The following is a 26,093-nucleotide window of genomic DNA, read 5'->3' as shown; positions in this document are numbered from 1 at the left end:
GAATTTATGGCATTGAAAGTCAATATTCAGGCATCTACCAGAACTTGTTTTTGCATACTTTGAATAAAATTTGGAATGTGCACTTCAATTACATGTGAATTGTTTGATTACAAATTTAAAACTGGAGCACTGGGGCAAATGAAGGAAAAAAAATGTCTTTTTCTCAAACATTTTGGAGGGCACTGTACATCATTATATATATCAAAACATGTTTAAAACAAAACTATTTACTTTTTACCCCTGCATAATTTTTCAAAGAGCAAATTTTTATTCTGTATCTAAGATTTTTCTATCATGATTTGAGAGTTCAGGAAGAGCAAATTTCCTTTACCCAATCTGCTGGGACAAAGTGATTGTATCACACCACCTTAGGCCTTCGACCTAGAGTTGACCTGCTATCAGGAGATCTCGCGTATCATGGTGGGAGCACCCCCAATCTCTTACTTGTTGCCTCAACAACTTGCAGAGACATCAAGGTTACCTAAGGGTTCCACTGATCCACCTCTCATTGACATAACAGTTTCCTGAGTAGAAGTCATTGGAAACTGAACCAAAAAGGTGACAACTTACTACCTGTTCTGCTGGACAAAACCCCAAGATCTAGTTCAGGCAATAGACCTCTCTCTAAAAGGAATAAAAGGTTAACAATCACATAATACAATAATGTGTGGAGATATTTTCTTTGAATGAATTAGTGATAGTTTTCTTGAACAGCACAATACAAAACCTACAATGGAATATGCTACCTCAGATCTGATCCTGAGTAATGAAGCAGGTAAAATTAAAGATCTAATTGATTAATTATCTCTTTCCAAGAGAAAAAAGAGTGATAACAGTATGGTTAAATATCTAATAACAAGATGGAGGGTGAGAAACCAAGATCCAAAAAAAGTGTGTTATGCCTAATCAAAAGGAGACTATAGTAGCATGAGGAGGATTTGACAAACAGACTGGGAACACAGGCACTCTGGTGGGACAGTTGAACACTGGAAGACATTCCAAGAGATTTTTCATGGTGCTCAGCAAAAGTATGTTACAATTAAAAATAATGGCAGTAAGAGTAGAGATAGTCAACCATGGCTAACTAAAATAAAGGCAGCCATCAAATTAAAAGCTGATGTATTCAAAGGCCAATTGTTGTGGGAAACTAGAAGATTGGAAAAACTTTAAAAAGCAAGGGAAAGAATGAAGCAATAAAAAGATTATAAAAGTAAATTAGCAAAAGTACAAAATAGTAAAATTATTTATAAATGTATAAAGTGGAAAACAGTAGCTGAAGTAAACATTGGCCACTTAGGAGTTTCAAAGGGCAATTAATTATCACAAGGTACAGTAGCAGAAGTAGTTCCATTGGCCCATCAAGTCTATTCTGATGTTCTAAGCATGAGTTCGTCCATCCTCCTACTCTGCCCCACTCCCCAGCTTTCTACCCATAACCCTTGTGCCCTGACTAATCAAATATCTATCAATCTCTGTCTTAAATACATCCAATGACCTAGCTTCCACAGCTGCCTGTGGCAACAATTTCCATAGACTCATGATTCTCTGAATAAAGAAATGTTTTTCCATCTCTGTTTTAAATTGACTCCCTGTTATCCTGAAGTTGTGCCCTCCTGTCCAAAAATCTCCTATCATAGGAAACATCCATACCATATCTACTCTATCCAGGCCTTTCAGCATTCAAAATACCTTCATGTTTTCCCCCTCATCCTTCTGTAATTCGAGTACAGTCCAGGAACTGTCAATCGTTCCTCATATGTATCACCATCTCACCATATATATTTTAGTAAATCTTGTCTGAATCCTCTTCTCAAATTAGGCTCCCAAAACTACAAAGTACTCCAATTGAGACCTCAACATTACATCCCTGCTCTTACAACATATTCCCCTAGAAATGATTGCCAACATTGCATTCGCCTTCTTTACCACTGAGTCAACCTGGAGGTTAACTTCTTGGGTAACCTGCATGAGAACTCCTAAGTCCATTTCCACCTCAGAATTTGAATTTTCTTCCTATCTAAATAATAGTCTCCCCATCTATTTCTTCTCCCCAAGTGCATGAATATACACTTTCCAATATTGTAATTCATCTGCCACCTCTTTGCCCATTCTCCCAAACTATTCAAGTCTCTCTGCACCCTTTCCATACCCCCAGCACCGCCTGCCCTACCACCTATTTTGGTATTATCTGCAAATGTAACCACAAAGCCATCTATTTCATAATCTAAATCATTTATATACAACATAAAAAGAAGTGGCCCCAACACTGACGATCATCACTGGTATCTGGTAAAGAATAGGATTCTTTACTCCTGTTTCCTGCTGATTAGCCAATTCGCACCCTTGGCACCCTCTCGCATCCCGGTTCTGATACCTGGTACCCCTTCAGCTAGCCTCGTGCCAGTCTCCACCAGTCTGCAGCTAGCTTTTGAGTCCTTCGCAGTCGACAGCAGCATGGAGCCTGCTTGGGTTCCTCTCTTTGAGTCACTAATATCCTGTGTGTTCTTCAGCTAAAGCGCATCTCATTGGTCTGCTGCTGTGGTCACCATCCCATAGGTTTGTCTCCTCTGCTTCTGTTTTTTTTTCTCAAACAGAGGGTAGTCTCCCTATTTTCTGGTGCCTCATGCCAGTCCTCTGCTTCTCTGGAGTCTGCAATCCCTCGAGACCACTGCTGAACATAGGTGCGCTCATCTTGGGCCCAGACTGTTTAAAGGGGTAGTTGGAATGGGTGGTAGAACCCTGCAGAGGAGCACTGTGTCTCCGCTCCTCACTCACTGCAGGCCCACAGTAGCACTGCTGTTGCAGCAACTCCAATAGAGCTGCCATTTAAAAAAAAAGAAACTGTTTCCTTGCATAAAACATACGTTACAGCATGGTACAGACCCTTTGCCCCCAGTGTTTTGCTAACTTGTGTAAACCATGACAATCTAATCCTCCACACCTTGCATCCATAGCCCTCAATTTTTGCTCCAGCCACGTGCTAGTCTACAAGTCTTTTGAATGCTTCTCTTATACAAGCCTCTACTACCACCTCTGGTAATGCATTCCAGGCACCTGTCATTTTGTGTTTAAAAAAAAAACATCTTTGACATCCTCCTCTCCACCCCCCCCCCCCCCCCACCGATTTTAAACCGATGTGTTTTAGTATTGCTATTGGCACCCAGGTTAAAAACTCTAGCTGTCCACCTTATTTATGCCTCCATTAAGACATTTCTCATCCTTTGAGGGTCTTCAGCACGCAGAGATGTCAGTGAGGGAATGCTGCTGACTGGCACATTTCTAAGCTACAGAAGTACGAGCTGAGGGACACTCTGAGGCTTGGTGCAGCCAACACATGGGTGTTGTGGAGAAGCACCCCATTCAAAACGGGGGCCTTACAGCCAATCTGGGGTCCACAGCACATATCATTAAAAGTCTTGTTTTCTTTTCACCTCACATAGCATAATGTTTTTATATATATATAGTTGGTAGGAGAAAAGTATGGAAGAAACCAAAACTTGATAAGGAGACCCATAAATTAGAGCAGAGTCCTAAGGGGACTCATAGCCAAAAAGGTTGAGAATTGCTGATCTAGAGTTCTTCCTCAAGGTATGAGTAAAAAAAAAGAGACAGACATCTGCATAGAAAGCTGGGGGAAAAGGGAAGAATGGGAGGGGGAGGACTATAGACAACTGACAAAAGGTTTTAATTGGATATGATAAAATGACAGGAGAGAAGAAATTTGAGAATTGATTTTGGATCTATGAAAGGAGACAAAGGGAAAAAGGGAAGAGAGACAGAGTCATGGACAGGAGTCATGGGGAAAGATTGGCAAGTTCTAATGGAAACCAGAGAAGTCAGTGTTAATGCCATCGGTTGGAGGGTGCGCAGATGGAATATGAGATGTTTCTCAATTTTGCGGGTGTTCTGAGTCAGGGAGAGACATATCAGAAAAGAAATGGGGCGATGAATTGAAATGGGTGGCCACAGGGAAATCTAGGCTATTATGGCACTCAAAGCTGAGGTACTCAACAAAGTGATCTCCCAGTCTGCAACCTGTCTCTTGTTTGGGCCCCCGAATGGTGATGAGGGAGGAGGTGTGGCTGCAAGTGGAGCATCTCCTGCAGTCACAGGGGAACGTGCCGAGGAGATGACCTGTAGGGAGGAAGGAGTGGATGAGGGAGTCACAGAGAGAGTGATCCCCTTAAGGTGCCACATTGATAATGGTGTTAAATAAAGAAAATATGTATTAATGTATAAAGATGGAAATTATGGATATGATATTCAGGATATGAAAATACTTTGAAAGATTTTATTTTTTGCAAATTTATTGTGAATACAGATTTATTGGTGGGGGGGCGGTGAACAAAGAAGAAAGCTGTATCTCTGCTAACCTTGTTTCATAAGACGTTTTCCAATCCTCTACACCCTTTCTAAAGCAGCCGCATCCTTCCCATAATGAGGTGACCAGAACTGAATGTAACACTCTAAGTATGGTCTAATCAGAGTTTTATGGAGCTGCAACATCATCTTATGGATCTTAAACTCACTCCCCCAATTAAATGAAGGCCTGCACACCATAGTTATTCTTAACCATCCTATCAGCTTTTACAGCAACCTTGATCCCCAAGATCCCTCTGTTCCTCCACTCTGTGAAGGATTGTGCCATTAACCACATAATCGGCCTTAAAATTTCACCTTCCAAAGTGCACTTATCATGATGAACTCCATCTACCACATCTGCTCCCAATCTATATTCGATTGTAACCTATGGTAATCTTTTACGCTATTGACACTGACATTTGTATCATTAGCAAACTTCATTGACATCGTTTACAAAATCACGAAGATCAGGGGTCCCAGAACAGATTCCCGGAGATTGCAGTTAGTCACAGACCTCCAGGTAGAATACATTCCATCTCATACCACCCTCTGGTTCTGTGGGCAAGCCAATTTAGCCATCCAAAACTGCCATCCTTTCGCTTGCCTTTCTTAATTGTAATAATGCGCATTGTTGGTAATGAGGGGCATTGCACTGAGCTCTTGGGAAATGTGTTACTCAGTCATAAAATCCTGTAATCCCTATTAAATTAGCTGTTTTGAAAACCAAAATGTAATGGTCTATAAAACACTTCCTTGTTTATGAAATATGAATTTGTAATATATGAAAGTATTTTGTGCCCATTATTCTAGAAGTTGCAGCAGGGAGGCATTTTGGGATATACAATGAAACGACTTGCCATACTGAAATTTTTAAAATTACTTTAGATACTTAACATCAAGATATAAATTTACATTTAGGCATTGCTTTGTTTTGGTAAATCTCTAAAATTAACTGAAGTCTGAATTATTGGTATGATGCAACAAAATACAAGAGGCACATTGTTTTGAATATAATGAAGAACTGAGATGTGTTCTTTTTGATACAAGCTCTGTACTGATGCATGCATGCTTTCTGAACAGCAGCAAATAAAACGAGATCAAAATACAATTGTTTTCACTGTTGTTTGCCCCCTGAACTTTAAAATACTTGGGGATATTTAATTTGATATCATTGACCTTCTAATCTAGTCTTGGTCCTTGTAAGTGCTTAATTTCTGTTCAGCATTTACTTGACAAATTGTCCTGCAATTAACTCACTCAGTTGGAATTTTATATTTTTTTATTACAAATGGTTGTTTCTCTTTTGGTGTTTGCCTAAATTTCATCAATAATAAATCCAATTTTATTTTCAGGATGGTCTCAATGCTCTGGTTCAGGATTTGGACTTCCCTGCTCTCAGGAAGAACAAAAATATTGAAAATTTCTTAAATAGATGTAAGTTAACTTTTTTGTACATATATCTGTGATTCAGCTTGCCTCTCTTTGTTAATGCTGGAGATCCAGGGATTGTATAATTTTTCTGTGAAATATAATAAATTGTGGTCAATTTTTTTAAAAAAATTCTCTTTAAAATGCAGAAGAAAGACCATCAGTTTAATTAAAAGTAATTATTAAACGTTTCAATAGATATTTTAAATGAGGTGGTCCCAGAAAGTGACTCAAAAGGAGGTGTCTTTGTTGGAGTGGGAAGCAGATTACTCAAAGTATTCAATAAAAATGGGATGTAACAGTTGGATCTTCATTGATGTGATATGTGCAACAACAGGTCCCAAATAAAATGTTGTTCTCTTGATACTAATTTTAAAAACATGGCAGGGTAGGTGGTACACTAAGAAGAAAAGCACAGAATGACCTAAACGCCATAATATAATGCATGTATTTAAGGCTTTGTGAAGAAAGTTTTACAGGTTTGAGAATATATTGATTGTTGGGATAATTTTCAAAGTGCTGCTGTGTTTCTCTGGTATACTTTGGCTGAACTGTTCACTAGTTTTCATTGTTCTTCAAATTATATAATGTGTTCTGAATTATACAGCTTTTGCATTTAGCTAAATAATTTGCAAATATAAGAAATTTGAATTGTGTTTTCCTTCCCAACCTCTCCCTTCTTACCAACCAAATAACCAGATGACAAAATAATGGGTAAGGTTCGAGAAATGCAAATGAAAGCAGAGGACTACGAGGTTGTAAAAGTGATTGGACGTGGTGCATTCGGTGAAGTTCAGCTGGTAAGAAACCCGTTTGGAACAGAAGTAAACATATTTTCAGTCTAAATATTATGGTGATAATCTTAATATCGATTGTGTTTATGCTCTCCTATTGGATTAATAAAGCATCATATAGTTCATAAATATATCAAAATTGATCTAAAAGTTCTTGATGCAATTTTGGTACACTTAAATTTATTTTCTTAAAGGGGTTCAAAATGGCTTATGATATTTCTTGCTTCTTGATTGGCTGCAGAATTTAATAATGAGCTGTGGTTGGACTCCCTTCAGTTTTTCTTTTTAATATCCATTTTATCTACTTTTCATGCCATCATATTCAAAATTCTTAATTTCACAAATGAAGGATAATATACTTTCAGCAGATTCACTGATCATGGATTTCTTGAGTCCATTTTTATGCAGAAAAGCAGGCTTCCTGATAACAAAGGCATAGTCATGTTGAGACTAATGGTAACAACTGAAACTGAAGTGGTTATTGAAGATAAAAATTATGGAAAGAAAATGACAAACATGGTGCTTTTAAAATTTGAGTGCTTACACATTTTGTCATTGAATGTAGTGGCGATGGGTGTTAAGGATTTTGCGCAAGTTAGGAAGCGTGCTGCAGAGTTTTGAGTAAACTGTTTTCATGGGGTAGAAGAATGGAGGTTGGTTAAAAAGTATGTTGGATACTCCAATTTTGAAACAACAGGGTCTTGGGTGAAGCTTTCAGCAGCAGATGAGCTGAGCCAGTCTAGGTGATGAAATGGATGTGCCCTGCAATATCAATTTCTGAACCAAATAAACCAAAAGTTTATTTCTTATGTGATATCAGCCACATACCAGGGCTAAAGTTGTTAGCCAAGGGTCCATGAATGTGGATGGAATGAAAATAATGGCCTTGATAAGAGTTTGTTTTTACAATCATCTACAATTGGTCTTCAAAAAAGAATGTAAAGGACTTCGGTGATCATGGTGGAGAGGTTGTCAACATAATTTTACTTGGATAAATCGATGCTTTTGCTGTTGCAGCTCAGTTGATGGGAAATTGATGATGATCCTAGATGTAATTAATGGTACAGGAGTAAAAAGCGAAGTTGTCAAAGACTAATCCCTCTAAAATCTGATGAATATAAATGAATTTAAGTGAATGCAGTCCCACTCAAATTTGCTGAATGCTAAAATACTCAATGTTACAAACATGCCATAAGGACCTGATGTGTTGAAATTTGAATCCAGTCTTAAATGAATTTGTTTCTTTACAGGTTCGACATAAAGCATCTCAAAAGGTATATGCAATGAAACTTTTAAGTAAATTTGAAATGATCAAGAGATCTGATTCTGCATTTTTCTGGGAGGAACGGGATATCATGGCCTTTGCAAACAGTGCCTGGGTTGTCCAGGTAAGGATTTATTTTTGCTAAATAAAATAGCGAGTTTGAGTTCCAGTAATTTTTGAATGATCTTTCAGTTAATCATTGCAAACAAAATAAGCCATGAGTTAATATCCAATGTAATTAAAATGTTTGTGTTATGTTGGTAATGCTGAACAGTGCATCAATGCAGAAATTTTGCTGTCAATTACTTGGCTGTAACTAAACTGGTAAGAGTCTGAAGTGCTGTGCATAACTGAAATGGAGTTAAACTCTGTTTAAGGCATGCAAAGTCATCCATTTTTATTTCTTTCTGGCTGACTTTGTCCAATTGTGTTAAAGGATATAGGTTTGCCACCGAAATCATGTGGTCTGGAATTGAACTTTAGAATTTCTCAACCTAATTACATTGGCCAAATGAGCGCAGCTGTTGTTATGGAGCTGCTTTTTAAAACGAGCTGTTACTTTAGTAGAATATGCTTTACACGCATTTGCAATTGCAGGTAAACTTGCTTATCTTTTTTTTAAATTTTTCACACTATGAACCATACAGACCAAAATACACACAAACATTTCTCTCTTGAATATACACAGTGTCATTTTCTCCCCTTTTCCCCCCTCCCTTCCCTCCCTCCTTCACACACCCCCCTCCCCACTCACTCAACGTTCAACATATATGATACATCAAACCCATTAAACAATGTCATCACACAATGAAAATAAACAAGAAATTTGTGTCTTCTACTTTTACATACTGGGTCAGTTCATCCTTCTGCCATTTTAGGCGGTGGAGGTCTGCGGGAGGACTTCTCTCTTGTGTTCCATGTACGGTTCCCAAATTTGTTCGAATACCGTGATGTTATTTCTTAAATTATATGTTATTTTTTCCAATGGAATACATTTATTCATTTCTATGTACCATTGCTGTATTCTCAGGCTATCTTCTAATTTCCAGGTTGACATAATACATTTTTTTGCTACAGCTAAGGCTATCATAATAAATCTTTTTTGTGCTCCATCCAAATCGAATCCAAGTTCTTTACTTCTTATATTACTTAGAAGAAAGATCTATGGATTTTTTGGTATGTTGCTTTTTGTGATTTTATTTAATACCTGGTTTAGGTCTTCCCAAAACTTTTCCATACATGCCCAAATTGCATGTACTGTTGTTCCAGTTTCCTTCTTACAGTGAAAACATCTGTCTAATACTGTTGGGTCCCATTTATTTAACTTTTGGGGCGTGGTGTATAGCCTGTATAACCAATTATATTGTATCATGCGTAACCTTATGTTTATTGTATTTCTCATAGTTACGGAGCATAGCTTTTCCCATGTTTCATTCTTTATCTTTATGTTTAGATCTTATTCCCATTTTTGTTTGGGTTTACAGCTTGTTTCCTCGTTCTCTTTCTCTTGCAGTTTGATGTACATGTTTGTTATAAATCTTTTAATTATCATTGTGTCTGTAATCACATATTCAAAATTGCTTCCTTCTGGCAACTTCAGCCTGCTTCCCAATTTGTCCTTCAAGTAGGTTTTCAGTTGGTGGTATGCAAACATTGAACTGTGAGTTATACCATATTTGTCCTTCATTTGTTCAAAAGATCATTTATTTCCTGAAAAACAATTTTCTATTCTTTTGATCCCTTTTCTCTCCCATTCTCTAAAAGAAAGGTTATCTGTTGTGAAAGGGATTAGTTGATTTTGCGTCAATATTAGTTTTGGTAGTTGATAATTCGTTTTATTCCTTTCTACGTGAATCTTCTTCCAAATGTTGAGCAGATGGTGCAGTACTGGTGAATTCCTATGTTACACTAGCTTTTCATCCCACTTATATAGTATATGTTCAGGTACCTTCTCCCCTATTTTATCTAGCTCTAATCTGGTCCAATTTGGTTTTTCCCTTGTTTGATAAAAATCTGATAGGTATCTTAATTGTGCTGATCTATAATAATTCTTAAAGTTTGGTACCTGTAAGCCCCCTTGTTTGTAGCATTTTGTTAATTTATCTAGCGCTATCCTCGGTTTCCCCCCTTTCCATAAGAATTTCCTTATTATTTTCTTTAGCTCCTTGAAGAATTTCTCTGTTAGGTGAATTGGTAATGATTGAAATAGGTATTGTATCCTTGGGAAGATATTCATTTGAATACAATTTACCCTTCCTATCAGTGTTAGTGGTAAGTCATTCCAATATTCTAAGTTGTCTTGTAATTTCTTCATTAATGGCTGATAATTTAGTTTGTATAGATGGCCTAGATTATTATCTAGTTGTATACCTAGGTATCGAATTGCTAGTGTTTGCCATCTAAATGCCGATTCTTTCTTAAACTTTGTGAAATCCGCATTATTCATTGGCATTGCTTCACTTTTATTTGCGTTGATCTTGTACCCTGATACTTCTCCATATTCCTTCAATTTCTTATGTAATTCTTTTATTGATATTTCTGGTTCTGTTAAGTATACTATGATGTCACCTGCAAATAGACTAATTTTATATACCTTCTCTTTTATTTTTATCCCTCTTATTTTCTGTTCTTATCAGTTCTGTCAGTGGTTCTATAGCTAACGTGAACAGTGAGGGAGATAGTCGACATCCCTACCTAGTTGATCTGCTTAATTTAAATTGGTTTGATATATATCCATTTGCTGTCACCTTCGCCAATGGTCCCTTATATAATGCTTTAATCCAATTAATATATTTCTTTGGTAGGTTGAACCTCTGTAGTACTTTGAATAAATAATTCCATTCTACTCTGTCAAAGGCTTTCTCTGCGTCTAAAGCAACCGCCACTGTTCCTTGTTTCCGTGTACTGCATGGATTAAGTTAATGAACTTACAGATATTGTCTATTGTCCGTCTTTTCTTTATAAATCCAGTTTGATCTAGTTTTACTATTTCTGGTACACATTTGGCCAATCTGTTTGCTAATAGTTTAGCTATTATCTTATAATCTGTGTTAAGTAGAGATATTGGTCTATACGATGCTGGTGTTAGTGGATCTTTCCCTGTCTTTGGTATTACTGTAATTATTGTTGTTTTGCATGAATCTGGCATGTGTTTCTTCAATCTGGTTCATTACTTCCAGGAGAGGAGGAATTAATAAGTCTTTAAATGTTTTATAGAATTCTATTGGGAGTCCATCCTCTCCTGGCGTTTTATTGTTCGGTAGTTTTTTTTTAATATATCCTGTATTTCCTCTATATCAAATGGTTTTATTAATTTATTTTGCTCCTCTTCTTGCAATTTTTGTAGTTCAATTTTAGCAAGAAACTCATCTATTTTGTCTTCTTTCCCTTTGTTCTCTGTTTGATATAGTTGCTAGTAGAATTCCTTGAAGTTTTCATTGATCTCTGTTGAGTTATATGTAATTTGTTTGTCCTTTTTCCTTGATGTCAATACCGTTCTTTTAGTTTGTTCTGTCTTAAGTTGCCAAGCTAGTATTTTGTGCGTTTTTTCTCCTAGTTCATAATACTTCTGTTTTGCTTCATTATGTTCTTCTCCACCTTGTATGTTTGTAGTGTTTCACATTATTATTTTATTTTTTTTGTCCGCCAATTCTCTTCTTTTTGTTGTATCTTCCCTTATTGCTAATTCTTTTTCTGTACTTGCTATTTCCCTTTCCAGCTGTTCTATTTTCCGATTGTAGTCCTTCTTCATCTTAGTTACATAACTTATTATCTGCCCTCTGATGAACGGTTTCATTGCATCCCATAGTATAAACTTATCTTTCACTGATTCCGTATTTATTTCAAAGTACATTTTAATTTGTCACTCAATGAATTCTCTAAAATCCTGTCTTTTAAGTAGCATGGAGTTTAATCTCCATCTATACGTTCTCGGTGGGATGTCCTCCAGCTCTATTGCTCATAACAGGGGTGAGTTATCCGATAACAATCTAGCTTTATATTCCGTTTTCCTAACTCTCCCTTGGATGTGGGCTGACAACTGGAACAGGACTATCCTTGAGTATGTTTTCTGTCTACCCGAATAATATGAGTATTGCTTCTCCTTTGAGAGTTGTCTCCTCCATATATCCAAAGTTGCATTTCCTGCATCGATTTAACCATAAATTTGGTTACTTTGTTCTTTCTGCTAGTCTTTTTTCCAGTTTTATCCATCTTTGAGTCCAAATTAAGGTTAAAGTCCCCTCCTATCAGTATATTCCCCTGCGTATCTGCAATCTTCAAAAAGATATCTTGCATAAATGTTTGATCCTCTTCATTAGGTGCATATACATTGAGCAAATTCCAAAATTCTGAATATATCTGACACTTTATCATTACATACCTCCCTGCTGGATCTATTATTTCCTCCTCTAATTTGATTGGTACATTTTTATTGATTAATATATCTACTCCTCTGGCTTTTAAATTATATGATACTGCTGTTACGTGCCCCACCCAGTCTCTCCTTAATTTCTTGTGTTCCACTTCCTTTAGATGTGTTTCTTCCACGAATGCTATATCAACTTTTTCTTTCTTCAGTAAATTTAACAGCCTCTTCCTTTTGATTTGGTTATGTATTCCGTTAATATTTAACATGGCCATTTCATACTTTGTTTACCTTTCCTTTCCGCTTCCTCATCACCACCTTCCCTCCTTATCCATTTCTGTTTTCTTTTTTTGAACACACTGTAAGACAACATTTCTAAAACATAAAATATTTCCACTATTCCCACATCTAAAATTCCCTTAACCCCAAATGTTCCCCTCCCCTCTCTGAGTTGCCCCTTGTCCTTGCCGGGCAACCACATCTCCCCTCTCCATTTGGATTGTAAACCCGCTCGCAAGCGTCAACTGATTTCGCAGTCACTGTTATTCTCTCCCACCCAGTCCCCTCCAGAAAAGACTTTTATCTTCACATATAACAAAGCTCACCCTCTTAATTCCCCCCTTACGTCCTTTCTTCCTCTTCTTAGTTCTTACTTATTATTTTTCTTCTTTATATGAAGTTTGTCATCATTCTTGTTCTTGTTACATCTCTTCATCTCTCTGTCTGTTTTGCAGGCATTCTGCAAATTCTCGTGCTTTCTCCGGATCCGAGAACAGTCTACTTTGCTGCCCCGAGATAACTATTTTAAGCACCGCTGGCTATCTTAACATAAATTTATAGCCTTTCTTCCATAGGATCGATTTTGCTGCATTAAACTCCTTCCTTTTCTTCAGGAGCTCACAACTTATGTCTGGGTAGAAATTTTTTTTTGACATTTGTATTCCAGTGGCTTTTTGTCTTCTCTCATTTTTTTCATTGCCGTCTCCAATATATTTTCTCTTGTCGTATATCTCAGGAATTTTACTAGAATGGATCTTGGTTTTTTGTTGTGGCTGTGGTTTAGGGGCTAATGTTCTGTGTGCCCTTTCTATTCCATTCCTTCCTGTAATTCTGGCATTCCTGGGACACTGGGGATCCATTCTTTTATAAATTCTTTCATATCTTTGCCTTCTTCATCTTCCTTAAGGCCCACTATCTTTATATTGTTTCTCCTATTATAGTTTTCCATTATATCCATCTTCTGAGCTAACAACTCTTGTGTTTCTTTAACTTTTTTATCAGATTCTTCCAGTTTCCTTTTTAAGTCGTCCACTTCCATTTCTACGGCTGTTTCTCGTTCTTCCACCTTTTCCCTATTTCTGTCATGACCATCTCTAATCTACGCACTTTTTATTCTGTACCTTTTCTTCTTTTTATTTCACCAAATTCTCGTGTCAGCCATTCTTTTAATGCTTCCATATATTCTTAATTTTTTTTTTATCCATGCCCTGTCCATTCCCTTCATCTTCCATTTCTCTGTACAGAGCTTGATGCTCTCCCTCCTCTTCCCCTGTGTTCACTCCCGGACCTGTGTCCTCTACCTCTCTTCCTTGTATCTGTGTCTCTTCTGACTTTCTTGTTGGGCTGTTTATTTCAGTTTGCTGTGTATTTTTTTTTATTAATGGTGTCTTGATGTTGGTCCTCTTCCTCTGGGCTGGTCATCTGCTGAGTCTCTGATTTCCTTTTTTCATTCTCTTCCCTCCCGTTCCCGTTATTTTCTATATCTTCCTGCTGGGAGCCCTGTTGTCGTGTCTTTCTCAGCTGTTCAAGCTGTGGAGTTCCACTCCACAGCTGGTCCCCCCTCCCGACGGTGTGGTCTTTGTCGTGCGCATGTGCGGTTGCGCACCTCTGTTTGGCTCCGTGAGCCATCCTTGTAGTTCTGCGTTCGGTGATTCGCGACCCTTCAGGGTTTCCACTGACCTCAGGGAGTGGGCTCCTCTTTCCACGGTGGGTCCCTGCTTCTTCGTACAGGTAAGGCCTTCACCTTTCTCTTCCGACGTCTTTCCTTCTTCTTTTCTTCCTGTTATTTTTGGCTTTTCTTTCTTTGGTGCCATTTCCTCCACATCTTTATTTTTTAATTTGTTGTGGTTTGTGTGTCTGTGGCTTTGCTTTTTTCCTTCTTTTCTGGAGAGGGCCGGTATTCTCCTACCAGCCACTGCTGCATCACGTGACTCCTCGGTAAACTTGCTTATCAATGGTTTCTTTCCAGTGGGAGTTAAGAAGTGCAGCGGGGCTGAGTTACTTCATCATCTTTCCTCTTTTCACTGGCTAAGGAAGTTTTATTCAAAAGGGTTAAAACTTCTTGCCAGCTTTTTTCTAACCAAGCATATTAGGATCATCTAACCTATTTCCTATTATTTCCATGCATTTATTAAAGGATACAGTAAAAGTCCTAAAATCTAGACTAATTGGAGAGTAGGGATTTTGGGATTTTCCAGATTCTTGGACAGTACTTTTAAAGTTCAAATTGAGGGAGGAATAAAGAAGACGAACATTTTGATAGTTTATTCATTAGCAAAAACAGCATGCTTCATTTATCAAAATGAAAGTTTTAAAGAACAATAAAGTCAACACTTTACAGAAAAGTGTGTAATACTTGAGATTATGTTTAAAAATGAACTATGTAAAAGGAAAATACAGTTTCCACGTGGATTTCTTTGTGATAAGATTACCTGTATTTTGGTGCTGTGCATCTGTGGAATTTATGCATGCCTGCACGCGCACAAAAGGTCGCTAAATTTAAAAGGTTTGGGAGTGCAGATTCTTGGGTGGTGTGGATTTCTGGCATCTAGATTTTTGGATTTTTACTGCAATACAATTCAGCCACTTCTAAATACTCAGTTAACCAAATGTAGCTAATTCTAGCTAAGTTACCAGACAGAGTTGTTTTAGCACGCTGACATGTGATGCAAGCATGTGAGTATTAAAATTGCATTTCCAGAGTGCCATTTCTTTGTAGCTTAATGTATTTACTTATCTTGGTAACTTAATCCAGCTGGCAGTAACCAATATGGTAGTAATTATAGTGTATATTGTATTGTTTTATTTTACTCTCCATAGTTTGCTAAGTCTGAAAGTTATGTGCATGATCAGTGCAATAGAAACTGAACAAAGATCAAACTATACAGTTGCTTAGCTTTTTAAAACAACTCTCAAGTGCACTACTCACAATAAAATGCAATTTATATTGGTTGAATTATTTAATTGATAATGTGTTTATATTTTCCAAACAATTAAATATCTATCATTGTAATGTAACTATTTCTAATTTCAAGGTAAGCTTTAATTTTTCTGTAAGTTTCCATCATTTTTGAAACAAGAATTCTAATTGGTTGCTACGTTTTGTTTGCAGCTTTTTTATGCCTTTCAGGATGACAGGTATCTCTATATGGTGATGGAATATATGCCTGGTGGTGACCTTGTAAATCTCATGAGCAATTATGATGTGCCTGAAAGATGGGCCAAGTTCTACACTGCCGAAGTAGTGCTCGCCTTGGATGGCATTCACTCAATGGGTTTTATACACAGAGACGTTAAGCCTGATAATATGCTTTTAGACAAATTAGGACATTTAAAGTTGGCAGACTTTGGCACTTGCATGAAAATGGATTCGGTAAGTTGATTAGCAGATAAAAGATGTGAAATGTGTTTGAACAATTTCTAGAAATACCTTTATAAAGTGCATTAAAATTTTTCTCATTGTTCACTGTAGGATTTTTATTCTACTGAAGTCTCAATTTGGCAGATTTATGATATGCAAGTAGATTGACTGTATAAATTGTCCATTTTTTAATATCATATACTATTTATATTAACTTTGAATATATTTTTTTAATCTTTCAATTGTTGTAAATTAACTTCAGCTTCTTTCAAATTACATTTGGCATGGAAATGATTAGTATTCATTGAAGTGCAGATTGTTTGGAAAATGTAACATGTTTGGGTCCCTTGGACTATCTGGTGCAGTTAAAACACTGTGCGTGACATAAAAACTTTTGGATCAGCATTTTATTTTGTAAGGATGTTTTAATTACAATCGTATCTTAATACACAGACTGGAATGGTTCGATGTGATACAGCAGTTGGAACTCCTGATTACATTTCTCCTGAAGTACTAAAATCGCAGGGTGGAGATGGTTATTATGGGCGGGAATGTGATTGGTGGTCTGTTGGAGTTTTCTTGTATGAAATGTTAGTAGGTAAGTTGGGAAACATACTAAATATGTCAAATCTATAAAGTAAATTGAAAATGTTTTTTTTTTGGTTAGTGAGTACTATTTAGTGTTAGTTATTATCAGTCTTTTCTCATGTTAGATTTTTACACTATGATTCTGCAGAGCCAGTAGGAAAATAGTGTTGAAAAGCATGTACCTAACTTTTTATCGGGAATCATCAGGACCGGACACCTGCCTTTATTCGGAATCTTCCGGATTTCGGAATCATTTTAAAATGGCAGTCCCTTTAAGCAAATGCAATTTAAAAAAAAGACATAATATCACTAGCATTTTTTACTCTAAAGTAAAACTTCAAGATAAAACTGGCTCAGACATCTCAAAAAATGCAAATGCAGTAAATGCACATTACAGCTCAAACATTGCATCATCTTTTTAAAGACTTATTCCATTGTCAATTAAGAGGTTTCTGTCTAAGCAGTCTCCCTTTAATTGAATAAACAGCCATAATCTCATGCTAACTGATAAATGAATGTTGTTCCATCCCACCAATCAACTGATTGCATATTTTAACTATATCATCAATGAGCATTTTTTTCACCTGTGCGCACAGTCTTTGTCTTCATCACCACTCTCCTTGTGCTTATCTGTATATATCACCATTTCAGCAATTTCCCAATCACTCAAGGAATGCACAACAGGGGCATCATTGTCAATGTTCAGCACTTCTTCGATGTCAGCTGCCTCTAATGTGATTACATTTTCTGCTGCCACACTTTTGGCATTGGCAATGAGGTTAGCGATCATACTCCTCTTGTTACTGACACGAAAACCTTCAAAGTCTCACCTTCAGGCTCATTTTCATCGAACATTGTTGACAGCCAAAGTTTATACCAAGCATGTTTTAATATTGCTTCAGTTAAATTTCTCCATGCATTAAATGTGTCCTTTAGAGTGAAAGTATCCAAGAAGTCTTTAATGTTGACTGCACTGAGTGCGCAATTCAGAAGAAAAGTCCTTGTAGTTGCTTTTCATTGAGCGTAAAATTTCTTGGTGGCAAGGCTATATTAACAATGTAACATGAGGAGGAAGGTAAATGCCGAACACATTATTTCTCATAAACTTCAGCAGGGGGATGCTCAGAGCAATTGTCTAAGAGCAATAACATTTTGCAGTTTTCTTCTGGACCAGCCTTCGTAACAATGTCTTTGTCTGCACACTAATACAGTGTGTGTGCAGCCAGTAGAAGTGGTCATTGACCAATCAGTAAAAATTTCTCAAGTTACCCATGCTTTCCTATTGGCATAATCATAGTTAACCTTGTTGCACCTTTAAAGCAACAAGGATGTTGACTTCTTCCAAGCACTGCTAACCTTAACCTGTGTGTGCCTGCAGCATTTGCACACCCAAGAACAGTCATCCTGTACTTCAAGTCCTTGAAACCTGATGGTGGTTTTTCATCTTCTAGGAAGGTAGAGAGCCGTCTCAACAGCATTGTAAATTTGCTCTGGGCTTTGATCATGTATCATTTTGGCAAATTCATCTCTTTTCTTTGGCTTGGCTTCGCGGACGAAGATTTATGGAGGGGGTAAATGTCCACGTCAGCTGCAGGCTCGTTTGTGGCTGACAAGTCCGATGCGGGACAGGCAGACACAGTTGCAGCGGTTGCAGGGGAAAATTGGTTGGTTGGGGTTGGGTGTTGGGTTTTTCCTCCTTTGCCTTTTGTCAGTGAGGTGGGCTCTGCGGTCTTCTTCAAAGGAGGTTGCTGCCCGCCAAACTGTGAGGTGCCAAGATGCACGGTTTGAGGCGATTTCAGCCCACTGGCGGTGGTCAATGTGGCAGGCACCAAGAGATTTCTTTAGGCAGACCTTGTACCTTTTCTTTGGTGCACCTCTGTCACGGTGGCCAGTGGAGAGCTCGCCATATAACATGATCTTGGGAAGGCGATGGTCCTCCATTCTGGAGATGTGACCCACCCAGCGCAGTTGGATCTTCAGCAGCATGGATTCGATGCTGTCGGCCTCTGCCATCTCGAGTACTTCGACGTTAGGGATGAAAGCGCTCCAATGAATGTTGAGGATGGAGCGGAGACAACGCTGGTGGAAGCGTTCTAGGAGCCGTAGGTGATGCCGGTAGAGGACCCATGATTCGGAGCCGAACAGGAGTGTGGGTATGACAATGGCTCTGTATACGCTTATCTTTGTTGGGTTTTTCAGTTGGTTGTTTTTCCAGACTCTTTTGTGTAGTCTTCCAAAGGCGCTATTTGCCTTGGCGAGTCTGTTGTCTATCTCGTTGTCGATCCTTGCATCTGATGAAATGGTGCAGCCGAGATAGGTAAACTGGTTGACCGTTTTGAGTTTTGTGTGCCCGATGGAGATGTGGGGGGGCTGGTAGTCATGGTGGGGAGCTGGCTGATGGAGGACCTCAGTTTTCTTCAGGCTGACTTCCAGGCCAAACATTTTGGCAGTTTCCGCAAAACAGGACGTCAAGCGCTGAAGAGCTGGCTCTGAATGGGGGACTAAAGTGGCATCGTCTGCAAAGAGTAGTTCACGGACAAGTTTCTCTTGTGTCTTGGTGTGAGCTTGCAGGCGCCTCAGATTGAAGACACATTCAACTACATCATAATCTGCAGAAGTTTTTTCACCACAGATTTTAAGATAGTTTACACTGTGACGCTTCTTAAATGTTTAAAGCCAAACATGTGAATATTCACACTCACCCTCACCTTTGTGGAATTTTCAAGCTTGTTTCATTATAAGCAGACCAGTCAATGGCATACATTTACTTCTTCGTTGTCGCACCCATTCAATAAGCACTCAGTCAATAGCCATGATTTTGCCCTATGCAAAGTTTTCCTTTTATTCATCAGTCTGTGGTCATCACGCTCACTATAAAACTTCAACAACTGTTCTTTCTGTTTCTTCAAATCATATATGGTGGACATTCCCACACCATAATCTTCCATTAGACGATGCACAGATACGGCACTATCAAGCTTCCACAATAACTCCTTCTGTTCAATCGATAATGAAAGACTCTTCCTTTTCTGCATCTTACTGCTACCCATAGGAGACTCTGTAGCTCTGCCATGGTCATAGGCTTCACAGAGGTTTCCGACTGGTAGTGTTGACTGGGAAGGTGGGTGGCAATGATGGTTGACAGGGATGTGCTCTTATAAAGTAACGATCGTGCTAATCAGCGACTAAGCCCGACATGGAGTTGTGCTTATAAAGTAATAATCACACTAATTAGTGCCAAATTCCATCTTTGATGAGCAGATGTCATCTACTGAAAAAAGTCCTGGTTTTTGGAGATTGCTGGTTTTCAGAATTCCTGATAAAAGGTTCGGCACCTGTATTAGACATGGCCTAAAAAAATGGTGGCACTGTCAGAGCTGTTGAAGCAGTAGTGCTGCCACTGGTGCTGAACTGGGAGAACGGAAACATAGTGTTGCTCCTAATGCCAGTCCATAATAATTCAATTCTTTTTTTATACCTTCTGCAAAAATCAATGGCTGAAAAAGTGAACTGTGAAATATATTTTGTGTATCTATGTTGAGAGACTCAACATTATTGCTAACATGTTTGAAGTTTTTGCAGGAACACCAAAGTGCAGTTCATCTTACTTGAATTCCTTTCATACTCTTATCAGGTGATACACCATTTTATGCAGATTCCCTTGTTGGTACATACAGTAAAATTATGGATCACAAAAATTCACTCAACTTTCCAGATGACGTTGAAATCTCAAAGCATGCCAAAGATCTCATCTGTGCCTTCTTGACAGACAGGTATTTTTCTCAAAAGGCTATAAATGTGTATGAAACATTTGCCAATGTGTAATTGTACCTTCTGTTTGAGGTATTATTTAAGAAGCACAATTTAAATCTAAAACCTTTTGTAATCACGATTCAAAAATCTTCAAGCTTAAAAATAGTTTGAAGCACAAACATTCCTGTATCTATCAAGTGTCCTTCCTTGTCCTGCAAAATGGACAGTAAAGTATCTCTTGCTAATTTATATTCCGCTAATGAACAATATCTCTGAAGTCAGATATGCTGAACTTGATACAAGTGCAACTCGTCCAATTGAGAAAAATTGTGATAGAACAGGATAATCTACATCAGTGGTTCACTTTTTTGGATGGAAGGTCTGAATTGGCATTGTGAATCCTTAGAAAGAACTAACTGAATATATGATTTTGATTACCTACAGGAAGACACTAATACATTGTTACCATATTCTCTATAAGAAATTCCAAATAAAGCAATCATAACCCCTTGTTTAAAATGCAAGAAATTAAGACACAAATGTTTGATGGCATAATTCATTCAAAAATTTTAATGGCCCTGTGTGGGACTCCCCTAACTCTGTGGGGCGCCGGTCATAAGTTCTGGGCAGAAGTTAATATAAAAGCAGAATGATGGGTGACATAAAAAAAGAAACTCAAGAGCTATCTTTGAAGGTGTAAATATTAAGAGGAGAGGTGGGAATGATTACAGATTGAGAATGGACTAAAAGGGTATGATTGGAAATGAATTATTTGTATGGATCTTGATCAAGCACAAGTTTGTTGCCCTATTCTTAGAAGGGAGGCAGTGGATGTGGTAAATTTTGGTGGTGGGAAGGGGTGGAGAGGATTGCACAAGAAGAACTGAACATTCTCAAATAGACATCGAATATATCTGATTTCACTGAGGAAATTGAAAATGATATTTTGCATGTCTTGTATAATCTTCCAATTAATAGATATGGGACAGATGTCAGTGAAATGAAAAAAAAAACATGTTTTAAAATGTGTAAAAATGTTCTTAGGATTGCATGCCCACTTGGCTTAACTACAATGATGGAAAGGCTTCAATATAGTAATTCAGGAGAAATGCAATGAATACTTGGAGAAGGAACTGACACTGACTTTAATGTTTTAGAAATTTTTTTTATAAGTTAACGATCAAGGCTGAGAATGGGAATATAATTGCTGTTCACATAAATTTTCAGAATAACTCTCAATACAAAGGTCCAGTACACAATGCTGTACAGAACTGCAGTTTACATGTAGTGGAGGCTGCATTGGGAGTACTGAAAGCAGTAAATGACCCCTACAGATTCACAGAAGAATTGTGAAGAATATTATGTTGGATGCAGAAGCTGTTGGTGTTGTCGATGAAGACAAGTAGAATGCTGTCCATTCTCTGCAATTTCTGCCCCCTATAATAGAATCCCACCACCAGACACATCTTTCTCTCCCTCTGCATTTCCATCCTCACTCATCCCTTACCTCCAATTGTAATCTCCCCCCCACCCCCCCACCACCACCACCATCAGAGTACCTTGTGACCACTGGAAAGCACTACACTTAAACCTAATACTCTTTTTTCACCACCATTCAAGGCCCCAACACAGTTTGACAGATTCACAGGTGAAGCAACACTTGTCTATGATTTTATGTACTGCCAAAGTTGAGGCCACTTGTAAATTAGAGGAACAGTCCACTAGTCCCCATCAAAATTGACATCTCCCATTTCTGTTAACTCCAACCCTAGTCTCTCTCTCTCCCTCCTAGCTCTGTTTTCCTTTGTCCAGCTCCCCAGCCCCTTAATTTCCTTTTCACATCAGAGAGCTATCTTTCTTACCCCTTTCTTTCCTCTTTGTCTATCACTTTCTTTCTCTTTCTCTTCTTTTCCTTCCACATGTATCCATCCATCACCTACTAGGCTGTGCTCTTTCTATTATGGCATCTAACTGATTTTCAGCATTCCTACAGAAGTGCTTGGGCCCAAAACATCAACTATCTTTTAGTCTCTATGGATGTTGCATGATCTGCTGAATTTCTCCAGCATTTTTGTGTACTGCACTATCATCTGCATAATTCTTGTTTATATCCCAAAAAAAGACTGAGAAATTGAGGCTGATTGAAAGCATGTTTAAGAAATTGGCCAAAGCGCAAAGCAGAGCGATAGTAAAACAATGAGCTTGCTGGGGCAATGTTAAGACCGCTGCTTTTTTTTTTGGCACGACTGTCTTGGATATGGGGCAGAATAACATTTTTTAAATTGAAAAAGAAATAAAACATGGATTTCAAAGGAGAATCACAGTTAAAAACCCTGTTATCTAGAATTCAAGTAAGCGGCAGCCTCAAGCAACAGGCAAAAATATGTGGAAAATTAATGGGTAAAAAATATGGAAGTATAAAATTGGCACGCCTCGCCATTAGTCGGCAATCACACAACACACAGTCTCAACCAACCAGAAAATTTAGTTATCCAGCATCTACCAATCCCCATGGATGCAGGATACTAGGGGTTTGCTGTATCCTGGTGAAATGGTTAGATCTGTGATATAGAGCTGTGAAGGGCCATGCAATGACAACAGAATGAAGAGAGAGAATACAAACAAAATGTCACAGTTTTGAATTGTCCACTGGAATACAGGGGCTTTGAATGTTTATTTCTGTCTTTGGAAGTAGAAGAATATGTTGAGATTGGCTAATCAAGAAAAATTTTCTATGTCGCTTATGGTAATGACAGGTGACAAGCATGCCAGACAGTGAGTTTTAGCTTTCAAATGTGAATTATATGGGTATTTCAACACTGGTATGTACTCTTACAATAAATCTGAAAAAATCTTAAACTTGAAGAAAAATAATTTTCTGGGCTGTTAGAAATACAATGGCAGATGAAATACAATGTGGAAATTATATGGTAAAAGAAATAGATTATTCAGATGAGAAGAAAATTCAAAATTCTGAGGTGCAAAGGGATTTGGGAGCCCTCATGCAGGATAAAGTTGAAGAAGGCGAATGCAATTCATTTCCAGAGGAATAGCGATGTAATGTTGAAACTCCATAAAACACTGGTGAGACCTCACTTGTACAGTTTTGGGGGCCTATTTGAGAAAAGATGTGCTAGCATTGGAGAGGGTTAAGAGTAGATTTACTAGAATGATACCACAAATGAAAGGGTTAGCTGATGAGGGATGATTGTCAGCTCTTGGACTATACTCATTGGAGTTCAGAAGGATGAGGGGGGGGGGGGGCCTCATAGAGGAATTTCAAAGGCCTAGACAGAGCATATTTGGCAAGGATGTTTCCCGTGGTAGGGGATTCTAGGTCAAGAGAGCACAATTTCAGGATAAAAGGGCATCAATTTAAAACAAATGAAGTAAAATTTCTTTAGTCAGAGGATCGTGAGTCTGTGGAACTTGTTGCCACAGACGGCTGAGAAATCAAGGTTGTTATGTGTATATAAGGCAGAGATTGGCATGTATTTGATTAGTCGGGAGAAAGCTGGGTACTGGGGCTGAGTGGGAGGATGGATTAGCTCATGGCTAGAATGGCAGAGCAGATTCAATGGGCCTACTTCTGCTCCTATATCTTGTGACCTTGTTAGGTAAAAATAAAGGAATGGACTGATTGGATTGCAGTACAAAAGCTGGTGTGGACAGCATTGGCTGACTGCTTTCTGTGCTGTGAAGGTTGGATGTTTGGGAAGTGATTTAAAATTGTGCCAACTGTATTAAATTCAGTAGATTCCCCTTGGTCTGTTTGATGAGAAGTGAATTGAAGTATTGTAGAGCAAATTTAAAAAAAAACTCCAATCCATTCTTTCTGACCAATCCATTGTTTCTGACCAATCCATTCTTTCTGCTTGGTGTAATCTTCATTATACTTCTATCTTTAAAAGCCTAGTAATGGCTGCTGACAATGAAGTTTCCAAATTTCTGTAGAAATTGCATCCCGATTCAATCCTGTGCTCTGAAAACACTTGTTGAAAAGGAGTGTGAAAGAAACAGATGACTTTGTAATCTTACTCCATTTTAAATTATTTGGTTCTTTGTTCTTTGTATCAAAGTGGATAACCAATTATTATCCCATTGTGTTATTCATTTGGTGACTTTTGTCCACTCATTTAACTTGCAAATATCCCTTTGTAATCTCTTTGCATTTTCAAAATTTGCTAACCCATCTACTTTTGTATCAAATTAGTAAACATAGTTGAAGTACACTGTTCCTTAATCTAATAGTAAAGGTGCATAAATCAATGAGGCTCCAATATTTAAACCACTTATCCACGTATGTTTTGAAGAGTTGGAGGAAACCGGAGCATCCCTGTATGCCAGGAGAATGTTACAGGCTCTTTAATATACAGCGGTGGATTTGAACTTGGGTCGCTGGTGCGGTAATAGCATTGCACTAACTGCTATGCTAACTGTGCTGATTTGGGATCTTCTAAATCACCTTCTTAATAGATTTATTGCCACATTAATTTGCTCCACCTCTTTTTATGGTATCTTCCTCTGTGAAGACCAGTGCAAATAGTCATTTAGAATCTCAGTGGTTTCTTTTTTTTTCCCATTATTAATTCCATAGACTCATCCTGCAAGTAAACAAATTTACTTTTTTGCTGTCCTATTTGTACACCTATTGTAGTCTCCTTCAGATTTATGATGTACTTTTCCAGTTTTGTCTGAAAAGATGTAATTTGACTGGCAATATCAGATTCAATTGTTTCTCCCCCAGATACTGAATACTCAAATAATAAATGGTAAGGTCAGAAAGGAAACCAAGATCAAAGAACCATTTGGCATCCTCCAGGATGTGTAATGTGCTTTTCTTTTATTATCAATGTAAAATATTGATCTTGCATGATAAACACTGCAGGTTAGCCACATAATTGAGTCCATCAGAAATGAAGTTGAGTGTAGAAATGATGTCTCTCCCATGAAGATTTTGCTGATATACTGATACAGTACAACTCCGATTATCCAAAATGGTCAGGACTGGGCCTACATCGGATAAGCTTTTTTTTCGGAGAACTGGTCATTTAAAAAAAACCAGCCTGGTAGCAACAGCAAATCACTTGTATCAATGTTTAAACAATAGCATACAACAAGGGAAGGCTTTTTAAGCATTAAAATAGTGTTTAAATCTCACTACAAAATGCTGGCTGCCACCAATCACCAGGATAGTCCCAATGCCGCCTTCAATCACCGAGACTTCCCAACCACCGCTGCCGATCCCTAACACGAACCTGCTGCTGATCCCCAGGGAAGCCTCCTGGGCTGGTGGAACATCACTGGTTAGTTGGCAGGCTCCTGTCTCCCTGATCACTGGAGCTCCTGACTCCAGAGTCACGACTCCGAATCCTCATGCACCCGTGGAATTGGGCCGAGGGGAGGAGTCGATGTCCAATATGCTGAGATGGGGAGGGAAGTAGAGGGAACACCAATGAGCCTGATGTCCTGCTCCTGCCTGGGAGGCCGCTCTCCTTGATTACGCCTGGACAAGGGATTCTTCCAACTGTTTGGCTGGGAGATAGAAACATGCAGTTTGAGAGGGATAGTTGGAGAGAAAAGTCAATAGGGGATGGTAAAGAAGAAATGGAAAGAGAGAAGGGAGGGAGTTACCTGAAATGAGGACAATTGTTCTACTTTCATGTCGAATTTCTTTTCAACCTGGGAGAACAATTCGACTCTGAAAAAAATTTGGATAAATAAGGATTTCTGATTTGTTTTGGATATCTTCATTTATCCAAAATTTTAAAATAAACTTTGGATAAATGAAGATTTTGGAGAATCCGATTTTGGAGAATCAGAGTTGTACTGTATATTGTCTGAGTTGGTCATTCCACTGTGCCCTCTTATTGGTGTGAAAAATAGCACAGCTCACAG

General features: G+C 38.1%; 1 protein-coding gene across 7 annotated transcripts in view; it reads left to right on the top strand.

The window, feature by feature from the left end:
• LOC138736582 (rho-associated protein kinase 2-like) overlaps positions 1–26,093 on the top strand; it is a 177,333-nt gene that overhangs the window by 45,889 nt on the left and 105,351 nt on the right. For all 7 annotated transcript variants that reach the window (XM_069886317.1, XM_069886316.1, XM_069886314.1 and 4 more), the window contains 6 exons: positions 5,715–5,796; positions 6,490–6,590; positions 7,835–7,972; positions 15,606–15,866; positions 16,308–16,452; positions 20,077–20,215. In XM_069886317.1, the coding sequence (XP_069742418.1) occupies positions 5,715–5,796; positions 6,490–6,590; positions 7,835–7,972; positions 15,606–15,866; positions 16,308–16,452; positions 20,077–20,215 (866 nt within the window). The remainder of the gene's footprint in view (positions 1–5,714; positions 5,797–6,489; positions 6,591–7,834; positions 7,973–15,605; positions 15,867–16,307; positions 16,453–20,076; positions 20,216–26,093) is intronic.

This window comes from Narcine bancroftii, chromosome 6 (assembly GCF_036971445.1).
Source record: "Narcine bancroftii isolate sNarBan1 chromosome 6, sNarBan1.hap1, whole genome shotgun sequence".
In the NCBI taxonomy this organism is placed as follows: domain Eukaryota; kingdom Metazoa; phylum Chordata; class Chondrichthyes; order Torpediniformes; family Narcinidae; genus Narcine; species Narcine bancroftii.
This window is presented reverse-complemented; position numbering and strand designations above follow the sequence as displayed.